This window comes from Triplophysa dalaica, chromosome 14 (assembly GCF_015846415.1).
Source record: "Triplophysa dalaica isolate WHDGS20190420 chromosome 14, ASM1584641v1, whole genome shotgun sequence".
In the NCBI taxonomy this organism is placed as follows: domain Eukaryota; kingdom Metazoa; phylum Chordata; class Actinopteri; order Cypriniformes; family Nemacheilidae; genus Triplophysa; species Triplophysa dalaica.
Window position 1 is genome coordinate 6,354,872 of NC_079555.1, and position 16,187 is coordinate 6,371,058.

A 16,187-nucleotide genomic window follows, 5' to 3' on the forward strand; every position below is an offset into this window, starting at 1 on the left:
AATGAATACAGCGAGATAGTCTTGCATACAAAACGGACATGGTGTTTTTATTTTAATTAGAAAATAAGATTTTAACATGCTTCACTAGTGACAGTTAGACATTGTTATTGAACATGGACAAGGTCTAACTCCTTCACTTCATGTCATCAAGTAATGGAGCTATAATTATCATAGTTAAACACTGCAATCCAGGCTTACATTTGGTTCATGTTTAACCTTGTGTACTTCGTCACGCCTTTTGAAGATTACTAGCGTTCAAAGAGTTTGAAGAGTGTAGCTCCACTTAAGACACTCATTCATGCCAAATCAGGCCATTGCTTCTTTTCATGTTGTTTTTATCCTAAAAACACACATCGTATAGTTGTATTTTTAATGTACAGAGATACAAAGAAAGGGGAAGTGTGCTTGCATTCACAATTACAGCAATAAAACAATTTATCACCATGAAAATATCCATTTGTAGGCTAAGTAATCATGTGGTATGGCTTTATGTGTAGTGGGTTGGTAGCTCGCATCATTTTAAAACTTTGACATTTACAAGGCAAATGTTTAAAGGGGTCGCATGACGCAGCTTATATTAATATTATCATTTGTTTTAAATGTAAAGCAATGTGTATACACGATTTAAGGTTTAAAAGCACTGTATTTGCACAAACTGTGCTTGTTTGGATCTCCTCTTTGGAGGTTGTATGAAACGCGCAGATGTTTTACAAAGCTCATCGCTCTGCGAAGTGTGCTATGATTGGCCAGTTAACCGGTGCGTAGTGATTGGTCGAAAACTGCAAAAGTGTGACGGAAATGTAACGCCTCTTACCATATTTGGAACATCAGGTTCCAAAGGAATTGTACCGAACTGATACGTCAAACTAACATGAGTATACATGTGGGCAATCTTAGTCAAATCATACCACGAACTGACGTAGAGTTGCGGGGGATTGGTAATACGCTTTAAGATAGAATGCATCTTTTGTTCCGAACTTTAATTTTTGCAATTTTACGTGTCTAATACATGCATGGGGCATGGGCAACTTATAACACAACAAAGACACAGAAAAAAACGTATTACTGCCATACGACCCCTTTAATGCCAAATACTGAATACTGAATAATGAAAAATAACTGAAAAATTCTCAGATCTAGTGTTCAGGGTGGAGTACAAACTTGCCCTCTGGAGTGCAACTAGCTGTTACTTGATGTTTTAGACCTGAAAGTCAGGTCCTTGTAACTTTGTTCTTATTTCAAGGGAATTTTATGATAGTTGAAAGAAAATTGTTCACCGACTGAGCATAGGTACGTGTTAAAGGGATAGTTTACCCAAAAATAACATGCTGTGATCCTTTACTCATTATACCCTCATGTCATTTATAACTTCTATATGAGTAATTCTTTGTTGGAACATGAAGAAGATATTATGAGAAATGTGTCGGTCGTTTTGTGTCCACACAAAGGCAGTGGAGGCAAATGTTCTTAGGTAACCAACAAAGAAGAAAGTCATACAGATTTGGAATGACCTGAATTTAAGTAAATTAGTAAATGTTTTAATTTTTAAATCTTTTTTTAACGCCCTTAGATGACTTTTGTTTTATACATGGTTGATTCTAGATTTCATTAAAGAAGATTTACATGGAGTTAAAACACTGCAGTGATTCCCATCAAGCATACAGAATCATAAATGTATAATTAAAATAGAAATATATTTAACCGTTTTTTAATTAAACAAAACTCTTTTAAAAAAGTACATAAAAATGTGTTTAAAACATGTTTTAAAATCTTTACCTGGATCGAAGTGATAAGCAATGATACGCAGATGTAATTTAAGCTGTTGGGTACGATTTCACAGGGAATGTCAGTTTGACGTCATTTTACTTCTGACCATAACGTAACCTCCAATTTTATGTTTCAAGATGGCTATATACAGTAAAACTAAAGTTATGTTTTGCAATTTTAGAAAATAAAATGTAATTTTGGTTTGCAGCATTTATTTAAGGGACCTCGAATGCTGAAATAGCCTGTAACGGTCCACCCACCACCTTCCTCCACTCAGAACTTCTGTTGCTTTAGAATATATTTACAGACGACTGTGTTCACAAGATAGCTAAACTGAGACAAGTGCTATCATTAAGAAAACCATCTACTCTCTCTGATAAGTAAAAGCCTATTATTAGTTTTAACAATTACAGTGGAGAAAGCAAGGGTCTAAGTTTCTTTATCAGGCCTCCGAAAGAACTGCTGTTTCCGCCATCATCTGAAAATTGTTCTAAGTGTTTATTGAGGGTGACTTTAGTTAAACGGCCCTCCAATAACTGATTGCTAGTTGTAAACTTAATCGTATTTTGAATCTTACCATTGTAACTATAATCTGCTTTTGACCATGCTTATGGGGAGACCATGAAACTGAGTTGTTTTGTTCATCGACCACAAGACATTCAAATACGGACTTGTTGCAAATTCGATATGATTTTGTGCTTTATATACTTAGTTTGTATATCATTTTTCATAAAATAGCTTTAAGGCCAGAATCTTGAAGGATATAAAGAGATCATTAATACTTCTTGTGTTAACTTGCAGCCATGCAGCCTTCTGAAAAAGAACAATTCATTTGAAGTATACATCTATGTCAGTTTGTGTTTTTGCTGTGAATTGAAACCATGACCATGACTCATCCTTTATTCCTTTGTTGTAAAATCAAATAAACTGTGACATTTTCTTCACAGGTTGGTGGATGACAGATGTGTGGTGCAACCTGAGACCGGAGATCTTGCTAACCCGCCGAAGAAATTCAGAGGCGAGTCATTTAAGTTTTAGCGACAAAAAATTGTTGTTATGGCGATATAAATATGTAGCATTATCCTCCTGTGTTTCTTCACACATGCTTGGATGCTGATTAATTACGGGGACTGTGAGCAGAAACAGACTCCTACACTTCTGCTCCGCTCTGGGATAAGCAATGCTTCTTAGGTTTTATAGTGAAATCTCAGCAGGGTTTCTGGCTGTTGTCTAATGACTACAATTGTAAACTGAGGCTTGATAAACAATGTTCTTGGAGGATGCTACGATAGGATACACACTGTAAACTTTTATTTTACTCTTTGTGCCTTGGGCTCTGTGGAAGCATTAAAGTAGTTTTAAATGGGTATTTGGAGTTAAATACTAATAGATGTTGTGCTGAATTTGTGTTTTAATGATGACCTCACAGTGGGTTGCACAAATAACTAGATGCATGACTGGTTGACTAGCATGACCCATCCTTAACCTATGGCATGACCATGAAATTTGCCTGAGCAAACAAAAATGGGGAAATGATGCATTTAAAATGACGGTGGTGTGGTATCATGAGGGTTGCAAAGCAGGAATGTGCAGATGTTACATTTCTTTAAAACCTGATATTCCTTCTTAAAATAACCCTGTTTGAGTTACAAACACGGTGTGACTTCTTTTCAAAATGGAGGGACTAGTATTATTGCACCTTCTTTACTTGTTTATGACAGGAGAGTTGTAAAAGTGGAAATAATTCTGTACAGACATTGTTTCATTCTATTCCCATCTCAACATGTATATTGTCTTTTGGCTGTTCTGTATTACAGTATTAAAATGTTTATCCAGATGTGATCCATTAGACTTAATTTGTAAGTGCGATTTGTGATTTTTGTTTGTGATGCTTTATTTATATCATTAGATTTCATTGTTCTTTTTCTGTGGTAATTGATGTTACATGCCCCAGATATTGTAGAGCTGATTGTTCTTTAATGTTTTTGCTTAAACAGCAAGAGGAATCAATGTATACAAGTATAATTTCTTCATCCAGAGATTTGTTTGAACACAACTCACAAGGTCAATGTACCTTAGTTTACACAGTTTAATTTTAAGTGACAGATCTTACCTTTAAGGCTGAAGGGATGTTTGAGGAAGCATATTTGAGTTTGTCTTCTCCAATCTTTGTTTGCATATTTCTTCTGAAGAGGATTCATACGCCTATTGGTTTCGCTATAACAAAATGACATGCTTGCATTTGTCATTGCTGGGATTTTATAAAGTGACTCAAAAGAGACAGACCATCGCTTTAAATAAAATGGTTGTTATGTATCTGATTGCAAAAAGAAGCTAAAATGTCTTTCTGTTCTCCAGATTGTCTCTTCAAGGTTTGTCCTATGAACAGGTATTCAGCCCAGAGACAGTTCTGGAAAGCAAAACAAGGGAAACATGGGAACAACTCACAGGGAGACCTCTTTAAGAAACTACAGGTACCCTTACAACACTGTAGCTCAATTTTGCGTATTAGTTTTTTATTTTGGCTTGTTGTAATTCATGTTCCTGCATGCATTTTCCAGCATGCAGCAGAACTGGAGCAGAAACAAAATGACACGGAGAACAAGAAATTGCTGGGGGAAGTTGTCAAGTACAGCAGAGTCGTACAGGTGCAGCAAACTTCCCTCTTCTTATCAACAAATGGTTTTTTTTAAACACTTCTTTATGCTTGATGTCTAAAAGGTTATGTTTATTTTTACACTGTGGCCAAGGCTGCGAGTGTGCCGCTCGAGGGCTGAAAAGGCCGCTCTCACAGTGAACACACTGTTGGACTGGTCACTTGAACCTGTTTGTCAATGAACTTCAACAAAAAACGTGTGGATATATACATAATATTATTCATAGACAACTTATTGGATGTTGCATATTGGCATTGGTTTTAGGTGATATGGTGGTGAAGGTCGATTTGCATTGCCAGACCTTCATACAATTAATGTAGTGCATGATCTGCCAACAGGATGTGTCTGCCTCACTTTACAGACACTTAACAACCATTTTTTTTATTGTTTACATTACACTTGGTTGGCAAATAGGAATTTGGATATAACCCTGAGAGCACAGTAGAATATACGGGTGCCATAAACCCTTGCAAATCTTGGCAAACGGCCTTGAAAATTCCTTGAAAACACTGATTGAAGCAGAGTACAGTATTTGCTGTTGCCGTTTTGAAGGTTAGTTGTTCATTTGGAAAGGTGCAAACTTTAGCCTGCTAGCACTGAAATTATAATCCCTATGCAATTCACCTTCCAAAGCCACTCCAAACACATGAATGTAATGAATTACAAACTAAATCCATTCAATTCTTCTCGAAGCATGTACATACTTGTCCAAAAGAAAGAGAGCAACCATGATTTCGTCTTTCAGACTCTTTGCCTGCCGGTGCTGTCTCCATCATGTTAAAGCTGAACCGATGTTAATACGAGTTTTTCCTCTTTCATGATCCAGACGTTTTTTCGTGACTGCTTTTTAAAAAACGGACTTTCGTTTTGTAGATTTACTTGTTGTCGGTTCCGCAGGAATGTTTGATTGTTGCTGATTTTCCGCCATTTTCCATACATTGACAAAGCGGACATTACACACTGATGACGTACGATGTCTGTGTGAAGAGGATGTGCAGTGGTATGCAAAAAACGTTGGCTGAAAATGTACACATGACCAGTCACAGCGTTCGGGCAGAACGTTTTGATTGGGCGAATGTTTTTTGGTACTATACCTTTCACAGTCGATATATAATTATAAAAATATTTTTGGGCCACTATACTTCTTGATTGCTATTAGGATGTAAAGAAATTTCCAACCAACATGACAAAAAAAAATTCTCCACAGGATCACCCACCCTGCCTTTAAAAAAGGTCATAAATCCATTTTGTGCTATTTCTTACAAATTGTCCTTTCTAATTTCAGCTTTTACATATAAAGAGTAATAAGTACCTGACGGTGAATAAACGTCTGCCGGCTCTGCTTGAGAAGAACGCCATGCGTGTGTCTCTGGATCCCTCAGGAAACGAGGGCTCCTGGTTCAATATCCAGCCTTTTTGGAAGCTACGCAGTGAAGGGGACAATGTAGGCATTGCTCCACTAACCCACTTTATTTTTTAACATTCACTAATTTTTAAGATTTTAAAAAAAAAAACTCATCATAGTATTAACATTGTTCTGTTGTATTAATGCATTTGGTCTTTTCTCTTATTTTCATCTCAGCAAGCAAAGTGTGAAGGTATATAACCTGTTTGAAGCATGCAAAGTGTGTTTATATGAAAATGTATGTGCATACAAGGATAAATGTGCTGCTGTTCACATGCATGTATAATGCAACTCTAACAACCTGCTGCACAACTGTGTATGATATTTTTTATTCAAGTCAAAGTTAGTATTATTTAAATAATATTCAAAATTTCTGTGGATGGTTCGGTTGAGATAATTTCCTCTTATTTGTAGAAAGTAGAGAGAAGTTTACATACACGCATTTTTTCCTTCACTGTGTCATTACTAAACCATGATTTTACAGTTCCCAAGCATGAAATTGATTCATGTCTGCTCTATGTAAGGCAAGGATTGTATTGTGCTAAATAATTATTCAACCCTCATTTTATTTCTGGGGTGTAGTATAGACTGACCTCCAATACAGGTATATGGTCTCTAAAACATCTGTTTACACGCTATGCATGTCACAGGATGTGATGTCATACTTTTTCTTTTAACATGTAACAACAATATATATAACGGTAACCAGTATTATATATATTTGTGTATGTCCGTCTCTTTGGATAGGTGGTGGTCGGCGATAAAGTAGTCTTGATGCCTGTCAATGCAGGACAGCCTCTCCATGCCAGCAACATTGAACTTCTGGATAACCGTGGCTGCAAAGAGGTTAGACACCTCTCATTCTCAAGACCAACATGAATGAAATCACACGAGGAGTCACATCTTGTTCCTGTAGTTTAAGTGATGGTGATGATCTTTATGATCTGACAGGTTAACGCTTTGAACTGCAACACCAGTTGGAAGGTCACTCTCTTCATGAAATTCAGTGAATACAGAGATGATGTCCTAAAAGGGGTGAGTTGTTTCATTTCAGCATGACTTGTTATGTGGGGATGATCAATAATGCATCGGTCAGTGTGTTTAATATAGACTGTGCTTCTTTAATATAGACTGTGGGTCTGTTTTATTTAACTTACTCAGGGAGATGTGGTGAGGTTGTTTCATGCCGAACAAGAAAAGTTTCTTACCTGTGACGAATACAAGAAGCAGCAGTACGTCTTCTTACGAACTACTCTACGCCAGTCAGCAACCTCCGCTACCAGCTCAAAAGCACTCTGGGAAATTGAGGTAAAGTTCCTTTTATAAGCAGGGAAAATTTGAAAGCTTAATGCCGTAACTGTTAAAAAACGTATTTATTCAGATTTTTCCTGTAAAATGAAAAAAAAGGAAAATTATAGTTTTCCGTGTATTTAAACTGAAATACTGTGACAAAACGTAACAAAAAAAGTGGAAAACATATTTTTACAGTGGAAAAATTGTTATTTTACTGGTTTTAATAAGATTTTTTCCTATCTAATTACTGAAAAATTGACTAGAAGAACTTTATTTATAATGTTAATATTATATCCAGGGAAACCTGTTATTTTACGGTATCTGTCGGTGCAGCTGACAGAAAATGTCCATGTTTTTGTAAGGAATTTTTTAAAGTCTACTTAAAAAATGTAACAATATAAATGTTATTGCATTAGAAATAAAATATCAATCATTATGAAATGACATGCAAACATTTGGAAACATGTGAGTGTCATAATTGTTTTTGCATGATTGAGAAATGCAAATATTGAACCTTTATGAGGTATCTAACCAAATTCTGGAGGTGAATCAATGTGCCATGTTCTTCAGGTGGTGCACTATGACCCCTGCAGGGGAGGAGCCGGTCAGTGGAACAGTCTCTTCCGCTTCAAGCACCTTGCCACGGGACACTATCTTGCCGCAGAGGTATTCTTTCTATTTTTACAGGTTCTTCCCTAATCGTCTTCCTGTTTTTCTCTTCTTACATATTTGTGTAATTGGGTAGTGGTTTAGGATACCGTTTGACACAGTGAAGCTTGTGTGAAAGCTTGTGGTTATATTCATTTGCAGGCAGGACGTGTATTTCCTAGCAGTAGTATTTCCTAGTGGAAACTCACCAGCCTGTCACTCAAACGTATTCAGGTTTTGCCAAGATAAAGTATGAAGTGAAAAGTCTGATTTCTCTCTCTTTTTTTGTGAGAATATGTAAGTTTGCTGCCTTAATATAAACAGACAATAAAGAAATCTATAAATGAAATCCATTTTCTTTTGAATTTTTGGATAAATACATGTAAAGCTTCGATGTATCTTGTTTTGAGAAGAGAATTAAGTAAAGTAGGGAATGGCCTGCAGGGGGCAGTATCCTCAACATTACTGTCACAGTGGTCCGCCGTGCACATACAGAGGGGTCATTGTCAACAACACTAAACGCTTCCCTGTGTCTCAGGGTTTAGAGCATAGCGCTAGCAACGCCAAGGTCACGGGTTCGATCTCAGGTATTGCACAAACCTAAAAAGACAAATGTATAGTAAAATGCAATGGAAGTCACTTTGGATAAAAGCGCCTGCCAAATGTGTAAATGTAAATGAAGCTGTTTGTGTGCACCGTGTGTGTTTGTGCATGCTGTAGAAGTATTATGAACACTCTTGACTTTGTTTCAGGTAAATCCAGTTTTTAAGGAACATAGTATCGACATAAAACATGAGGTAAGTCAAGTTTCATTTAAATGCCACAATATGCATATTTGCAGAAGCTGAAATGTCAGAGTCATAAATTCGGCCTACATGGATTCTGTCTCTGCAGAAAAAAAAAATTTGTGCAGATTTCCACAGAAGTCAAGTCTTTCACATCAATCATTTACACCACCCGCCCCCTATGCAACAGTTTTCTACTTTCTTTGGAAAATATTCTCTGGAATTGTGGCCTGTGTATTTAAATATGGCTAAATGTGTTTTTAAACAAGAAAAACAAAAGAAAAAGAAAACATGTGAAGAAGATTCAGAATTGATTTTGCACATCTATCATGTGTTGCTTTGCATGTCCAACATAAAATTAGTATTCATTTATGAAAATGTGTCACTATAATCTTTGGTTTGGGACTTTGGTCTAAACACACATTGTATTGTGAGATAGTTGGTGATTCCCAGCCCTAATGAATAGATTTTATTTTCGTCTTCAGCAATTACATTAAAGCAGCTTTGTATCATACTGAAGTCAACAGAGCCTGTTCTGTCTCGGCTACACAGCACTGCGTATCGGGCGTCTCAGCCAGAGCACAACTCTCCTGCACAGCTTCAATATTACCTAATGCATTCCACCCCTTTCTCATTCTCCCCTTCTCTCCTCTCTCGCTGCAACTGAGAGACTCGCACATCTCCCGTCCTCCACCTCTTGTTTCTTTTTTCGTCTAGCTGGTATCTCTCGCCGCACCTTTTCGCAGTATTAGTATTCCGCTTCAACAGCCGTGCTGAAACACACGCCTGTTCACACACACACGCGCACAGAGGAGGCTCCTTACATAATGTCTGAATCTGGGGGTGCCCCATGAGAGTAAGGCAGACGTGCTGTCTGCTTCGCTAGAAGAGTGAGTCAGAAGAGCTGCAGAGAGAGTCAGAGCAGAGGAGAATTTATAATGCCGTTCTCCAAATAGCCCTCCATCAAAAAACTCGGGTGAAAACAGTCTGTACCACAGATGCAGTCCTGCATAATATCCTCACTGTAGATGACCTCAGGGTTTTTAAGTGAACACTATTCAGGGTTTGCAGAAGCTGCGGGTATTATAGGAATTTACAGAGTTCGATACATGTTAAAATATTTCGGCAACATCCTTGACTTCCTGGCGATTGCCAAGAAACATCACATGTTCGTAAATCAATGTGGGACAAGGATAATTGTTAAATACACAAAATAGGCCCCCTTACGAAAATCATGATTTTACTACAAATGAAAAAAAGTTTAATAATGGTAACGCCTAATTAACAACGGTTTTGCTACATTAACTGTAGTTTAACTATTTGTAATAAATTTCAATAAATTTCTAGAGCTATACTTTAATAAAAATATGGTAACTTTTCTCTAATACATTACATGAAAGAATACATGGAATAGGCTGTTTACATAGAATAAGATGTGTATGAATTATGTTGGTAACAAGAGGCACTAAAAATTCATTTTATGTAATGAGATAAACCAATGTAAAACAATGAACACATTTCAAAAACAATAACATCCCATGTAATTACTATTATCAATAATGTTTGCACGTGTGACACTTATGTGACCTTCCCTCGTCTCTCTGGGCAAACTTTAGACCGAGAGTCTCATCATTCCCCATAAGAAGAACTGGCTGGCCGAGAAGATCCCCTACATCCTTGTCGCGGTGCCCCACGGCAATGACATCGCCTCTCTCTTTGAACTGGATGCTACAACCTTACAGAGAGCAGACTGCCTGGTGCCCAGGTTAGTCCGCTTCTGAAAATAACCGTTCACAAGGGAAAACCAAATGGCATTACATTTGCATGTGTTTATTTAGCAGAACCTTTTATTCAAAGCGACTTACAAATGAGGAAAACTGGTGATCCAAGCAAAGGGGACTGTATGAATGGTTCTGTGTTAATGGTTGTAGAACATGTACCCACAATGGGTTCAAGTGCTCACATCGCCTTTTAAAATCAGCCATTTTACTTTAAAAATGTACTTATGAGACCATCGGTCGTGGCTGCTTGTTCTTTGAGTCTCCTTGAAGTGCAATCGATATGATAGGAATCATTAAGCTTTGTACTAAATGACGCCCTCAGGCCTTGATGTCCTCCTTTAAATTCACACTTTGGTGACGATAACGCTAGACTGTTGTGTCATCTCAATGTTAAAGAACACCGTAATGGAGTGGATAATGGATAGGGAAGTGCAAGATGCCTTACAAGAGTGTAAATTTTAATTGGTCGACAGATGCTTGGGTCAAAGTGTGTTGAATGAATGTTTGGTGGCAGTGATGAAGTGAAGCATTTGCAAGTCCGTCTTCTATACTAAGTTTTTATTTAACGGATTTATAGTGTTCTCTGTAAAATCTAGCTAAAGGATGCATCGCAGGTGCACAGGGGATGTAGTGAGCACTATTCAGAATACCAAAATTGACACATGGGTCACTTTGTGGACTCCATGGATAAGGTCAAACCTCCAAGACCATTAGGACACATCAAGTGTGTTATTTGAGACTGGCCGTTTGTATTTTTTCAGGAACTCATATGTGAGGCTCAGAAACTTGTGCACAAACACCTGGGTGACCAGCACCAACATTCCCATCGATGTTGAGGAGGAGCGACCCGTTATGCTCAAGGTCACTTTTGCTCATGTCCTTTTTATTCAAACTTTCTTATGCAAGAACATTTTGTCTTGTCCATATAAGAAGCTCATATGGTTTCTCTGTCTATTCTAACAGATCGGCACCTGTCAAATGAAAGAGGACAAGGAGGCGTTCTCCATCAATTCTGTCCCCCTGTCAGAGGTCAGAGACTTGGACTTTGCCAACGATGCCAACAAGGTCCTTGAATCGTTCGTGCGTATATTGGGGATCAGCAATTTCCCAGCAACGAATGAACGCAGGTATGCCTGCACCAGAACTGGTGTGGTGGTTGACATCTAGATAACCTTTAATTTACACACCGAGTTATCTCTTCTCTTGTTTTATTAGGTTTACCACTAAGCTGTTAGAGGATCTGATCTTCTTTTTGTGCGAGGTTCCGAACAACGGGCAGGAAGTGCTCTCTGTGGTCATTTCCAACCCCAACAGAGAAAGGCAGAAACTCATGAGAGAGCAGAACATCCTTGCGCAGGTTTGCTCAAATTGGAAGACATTTATTGTGCCTTATTTAGTCACCAGCTAGAACCCAAGCATGGATTATTGGTTTTATGTTTGTAGATTTTTGGCATCTTGAAAGCCCCATGTGCTGACAACAAGGACTCGCCTATGCCAAAGCTTGAAGATCTGGGGGACCAGCGCAACGCTCCTTTTAAGTACATGTTACAGCTTTGTTACAGAATCCTGCGTCATTCACAACAGGACTACCGCAAAAATCAGGCAAGGAATGAATTGATTTTGAATCCATCCTATCCAGAAATCATCCAATATGAGTAACACATGTTGTTCTTTCTTACAGGAGTACATAGCCAAAAACTTTTCCATCATGCAGGCTCAAATAGGCTACGAGATCCTGGCAGAAGACACCATCACCGCTCTGCTGCACAACAACCGCAAACTGTTGGAGAAGCACATCACCGCTCATGAGATCGAGACCTTTGTCAAACTTCTGCGCAGGAACCGAGAGCCCCGGTCTGTTCCTCAAATTTCAACATCCACTTAAAAGAGCAGAACCGTTAAAAAGTTTACATTTGTTTTCATTGACTGTATATTTCTTGTGTTTTCCCAGGTTTCTAGATTATTTGTCGGACCTCTGTGTCTCCAACAAAACGGCTATTCCAGTCACTCAGGAACTGATTTGCAAATTCATGTTAAGCTCCACGAACGCAGATATCCTCATTCAGACAAAGTAAGAGCTTGTCTCTCTCCTGTTTAAAGCGATCGTTCAACCAAAAAGGACAATTCTGTCATTTGCTCACCGTCTTGTCAAACCTGTATGACTTCTGCGGAACACATTTTTGTGTGAAGATTTTGAAGAAAGTTGGCACCCATTCACTTCTATCGTTAGGACACAAAACCAATGCAAGTGAAGGTGTGCCAGTTAAAAACATTCTCCAAAATATCTTATTTTGTGTTCTGCAGAAGAAAAAAGTCATAAGGGTTTAAAATGACAATAAGGCAAGTAAATGATGACAGAATTTCCATTTTGGGTTGAACGCTCACTTTAAAATCTACTGAAATTACCCATGTGAGAATGACTCTTGAGTTACAACATTCTGTAATGTGACGTGTCTGACAGGATCATTCCACATACGGAAAGCTCTCTGGAGTCATCTATGGCCCATGAGGACAGTGAGGATGAAGAGGTGTGGCTGTACTGGATTGACAGCCACAAAGAGCCACATGGGAAGACCATCCGCCACCTGGCCCAGGACTTTAAGGATGGACAAAAGAAGGATATTGACATCATCACTTACTACAGGTGAGAGATCAACGACATGCATTTACATCATTACATACTACAGATAAAAGAGCCATGACATCATATTATACTCCAAGTGACTTCATTTACCACAGATTAGTGTTTCTTAGTGTTCAGAAAGGTGAAGAACATCCACAACAATTCCACCGGGTTTTGTTTCATCAAGGAAATCGCATCCTATTTTGTACTCTACGTTCTCTTGCAGGTGTCAACTCAATCTCTTCGCTAAAATGTGCCTGGACCGGCAGTATCTGGCCATCAATCAGATATCCATACAACTGCCGGTGGATCTTATCCTGCGCTGCATGTTCGACGACTTCCTGCCTTACAACCTGCGCGCATCCTTTTGCCGTCTAATGCTACACATGCATGTAGACCGGGACCCACAAGAGGCCGTAGTGCCCGTTCGCTATGCACGTCTATGGACTGAAATACCTTCCAAGATCTCTGTGAATGAGTAAGGAGTTTTAGGATTATACAGACCGTAGATCCACCTGCAACACTTGAATAGATTTACTTCTATTTGTTTTCAATGAGTGTACTTGTTTATTTGGTACTGCGCTTAACTATGCTTTTGTTTTGCCTGGCTTGTCTGAGTATAAATCTGGTACACAGGTATGATTATGAATTCAGAGACACATCCAGAGAGGAGATGAAGATGAAATTTGCTCCTACGATGAGGTTTGTGGACGAGTACCTCAAAGACGTGGTCAATCAGCTGTACCCTTTTGGAGACAGAGAGAAGAATGAGTTGACTCTTGAGGTGAGTTAGGAGTGGTGCTTGCCAAGCATTGGGACTTGGCATAGGTAGTGGACACCCTGAGCCATAGCAAGTGATCAGAGATATTTGAGGGTGGGCACATTCAGTTTGGACCACCGATGGGGCTATACACTATATGCCCTAGCAATCACCCATTACGCACATTTTTACTGTGTGTTTACTGCCAGGTTTTGGATTTTCTAAAATGATTATGTAATTGTGTCCATGGGACAGAGCAGATTGACTTTGTCAGCTTTCATACTGAATGATTTACTCTACAACTCAGTTTTTGAATTTGAATGGCCTTTCTCTCTCTCTTGCTCTTTCAGGTGGTCCACCTGGCACGTAATCTGGTCTACTTTGGTTTCTACAGCTTTAGTGAGCTGTTGTGTCTCACACGCACCCTGCTGGCCATCTTGGACATTGTCCAGCCTTCTTACACATTTATGGCCAAACTTAACAAGGGTCCTGAGGGAGGTGAGATCCCTAGGCACAGATACTACTATGATTTTTTTTTTAACTACGTTGAATAATTGTTACTACTATTCGTCAAATTTGGATGAAATTAGGGGTGCGTGATATTGTCGAGAAGTAACCTTTTATCTTACAGCCCTAAATGAAATTCAAGTGTCTTTAATTCTTTAATTGTCATAATTCTCTCAATTCATCGGCCATTTTGAATTTTTAAAGGTTGTCGCAATGCATCATTGGATTAATTGGTTGCAACCTTAGATTTCAAATTATATTAGGTATTTTAAAAAGTAAATATATTTTGCTGTTTAATATTGCATAAAATGTTGCACAAGACTGCTTTCTTCATAGAAAAGTAAAGCTACTGTATATGTTTTTAGATTGAGTCTCTAGAACTGTCGTTTAGATACCGGCTCACTTAAGGTTGTGTATTTTTGTGTGTCTCTGTGTGTTTGTGTGTGTGTATGTGTGTGTAGGTAATAATGTCATGCGCACCATCCATGGTGTGGGTGAGATGATGACTCAGATGGTTCTGAGCAGAGGCTCAATGATGATGCCTCACATTCTCCCCGACGCCCAGCCAATCCACGGCAAGCAAATCTGTCTCCATGACAACGAGGACGTCATGGTGATGGACACCAAGCTCAGGATTATTGAGATTCTGCAGGTGACGCTGTCATTGATGCACTTGTGAATCTCAGCAACTATTTTATGATTAATGTTAGGGACCAAATAACTTTTAAGTGATTAATGACTAAACAAAACTGAACAGTTGTTTATATTGTTTCTTCTTCATTTTATGTTTTCCTTATATAGTTTATTTTGAATGTGCGACTGGATTACCGCATCACCTACTTGCTATCCATCTATAAAAAAGAGTTTGGTGATCAGACTCTGGACAGTTCTGCCTCAGTGTCAGAAATTCCCATCCAGTCTGGTGAGAGCAATTTCACGAAACTTCTCCAAAGAAACTTCTCCACAGAGTCAGATTTAAACCACAATGGTGTCAAAAAAGCTCGATCTGAATCTGTATTTATGTGTATTTACACAGTTTGTTTAATGTTGTCTGGATTTTATGTGTCATTTCATCTTTACAGGCTGTTCTGAGCAGGCACAGAACAGCCTTAACTCGGATGTGTAAAGATAAAGTAAAAGCTAACAGTTTTTGGTACTATGGTACATTTCAGAGCCAAACATAGAAGAGATTGCAGTGAAAGCAGAGCATATGTTTTCTGGAAGGTGAGGATATTTTTTCATTGGTGTTTATGAGGGTCTTTTGAATATTTTACATTTCATAAATTTCTTCTAACACTGTGTCTACACCGGACACAGCGCGTCAAAAGACAAAAGAACGCAAAATAACCTATAATGATTTAAAATTTTGTCCACACTGGATGCGGCACTACGCAACAATCCCATTAGAACAAGCCATGTGTTGAATCGCCCTGCGCCGGTCACATCCTGTGAGGCCATGGTGTCTCTCAAACAAAATGAATGTCCAACTTTGAAAAATGATCATTTTAACCCTGAATTATTGTTAAATTATTGTTAAAAATGTATTAGAATTTATTTTATTATGAAAGTTGTGTAGTTGTGCTTGGAGAGTGAACTGAAGCTCAGCTTTGGGAAGAATTTAAAGGAATAGTTCACCCAATGATAAAATAATGTCTTCATATACAGTCTGTATAAATTTCTTTGTTCTGATAAACACGGAAAAATGTTTGGAAGAATGCTTGTAACCAAAGAGTACTTAAACATCATTGACTACCATAGTAGATGAAATTACAATGGTAGTCAAAAGTGCCCCAGAACTGTTTCTTCAAGCAGAACAAAGAAAGTTTACAGAGAAAAATAATTTATATAGATTAGGAATGAAGTAAATGAAGACAGAATTTTCATTTTTTGGGAGTTCCTTTGAGGACACATCTGTGTCAAGAAGAATGATTGCTGACAAGAAAAGATCAACAAAATATTAA

The 16,187-nt window shown here is 38.2% G+C and overlaps 1 protein-coding gene across 1 annotated transcript in view; it reads left to right on the plus strand.

Moving 5' to 3' along the window:
- The window catches only part of itpr2 (inositol 1,4,5-trisphosphate receptor, type 2), a 62,392-nt gene that overhangs the window by 1,377 nt on the left and 44,828 nt on the right, over positions 1 to 16,187 (plus strand). The window contains exons 2-24 of the mRNA XM_056765659.1: positions 2,715 to 2,785; positions 4,126 to 4,241; positions 4,329 to 4,415; positions 5,710 to 5,868; positions 6,577 to 6,675; positions 6,781 to 6,864; positions 6,991 to 7,137; positions 7,693 to 7,788; positions 8,523 to 8,567; positions 10,172 to 10,320; positions 11,098 to 11,197; positions 11,300 to 11,463; positions 11,552 to 11,693; positions 11,780 to 11,938; positions 12,018 to 12,190; positions 12,288 to 12,407; positions 12,798 to 12,980; positions 13,186 to 13,437; positions 13,596 to 13,743; positions 14,070 to 14,217; positions 14,688 to 14,878; positions 15,028 to 15,148; positions 15,399 to 15,450. Of these exons, the coding sequence (XP_056621637.1) occupies positions 2,715 to 2,785; positions 4,126 to 4,241; positions 4,329 to 4,415; positions 5,710 to 5,868; positions 6,577 to 6,675; positions 6,781 to 6,864; positions 6,991 to 7,137; positions 7,693 to 7,788; positions 8,523 to 8,567; positions 10,172 to 10,320; positions 11,098 to 11,197; positions 11,300 to 11,463; positions 11,552 to 11,693; positions 11,780 to 11,938; positions 12,018 to 12,190; positions 12,288 to 12,407; positions 12,798 to 12,980; positions 13,186 to 13,437; positions 13,596 to 13,743; positions 14,070 to 14,217; positions 14,688 to 14,878; positions 15,028 to 15,148; positions 15,399 to 15,450 (3,006 nt within the window). The remainder of the gene's footprint in view (positions 1 to 2,714; positions 2,786 to 4,125; positions 4,242 to 4,328; positions 4,416 to 5,709; positions 5,869 to 6,576; positions 6,676 to 6,780; positions 6,865 to 6,990; positions 7,138 to 7,692; positions 7,789 to 8,522; positions 8,568 to 10,171; positions 10,321 to 11,097; positions 11,198 to 11,299; positions 11,464 to 11,551; positions 11,694 to 11,779; positions 11,939 to 12,017; positions 12,191 to 12,287; positions 12,408 to 12,797; positions 12,981 to 13,185; positions 13,438 to 13,595; positions 13,744 to 14,069; positions 14,218 to 14,687; positions 14,879 to 15,027; positions 15,149 to 15,398; positions 15,451 to 16,187) is intronic.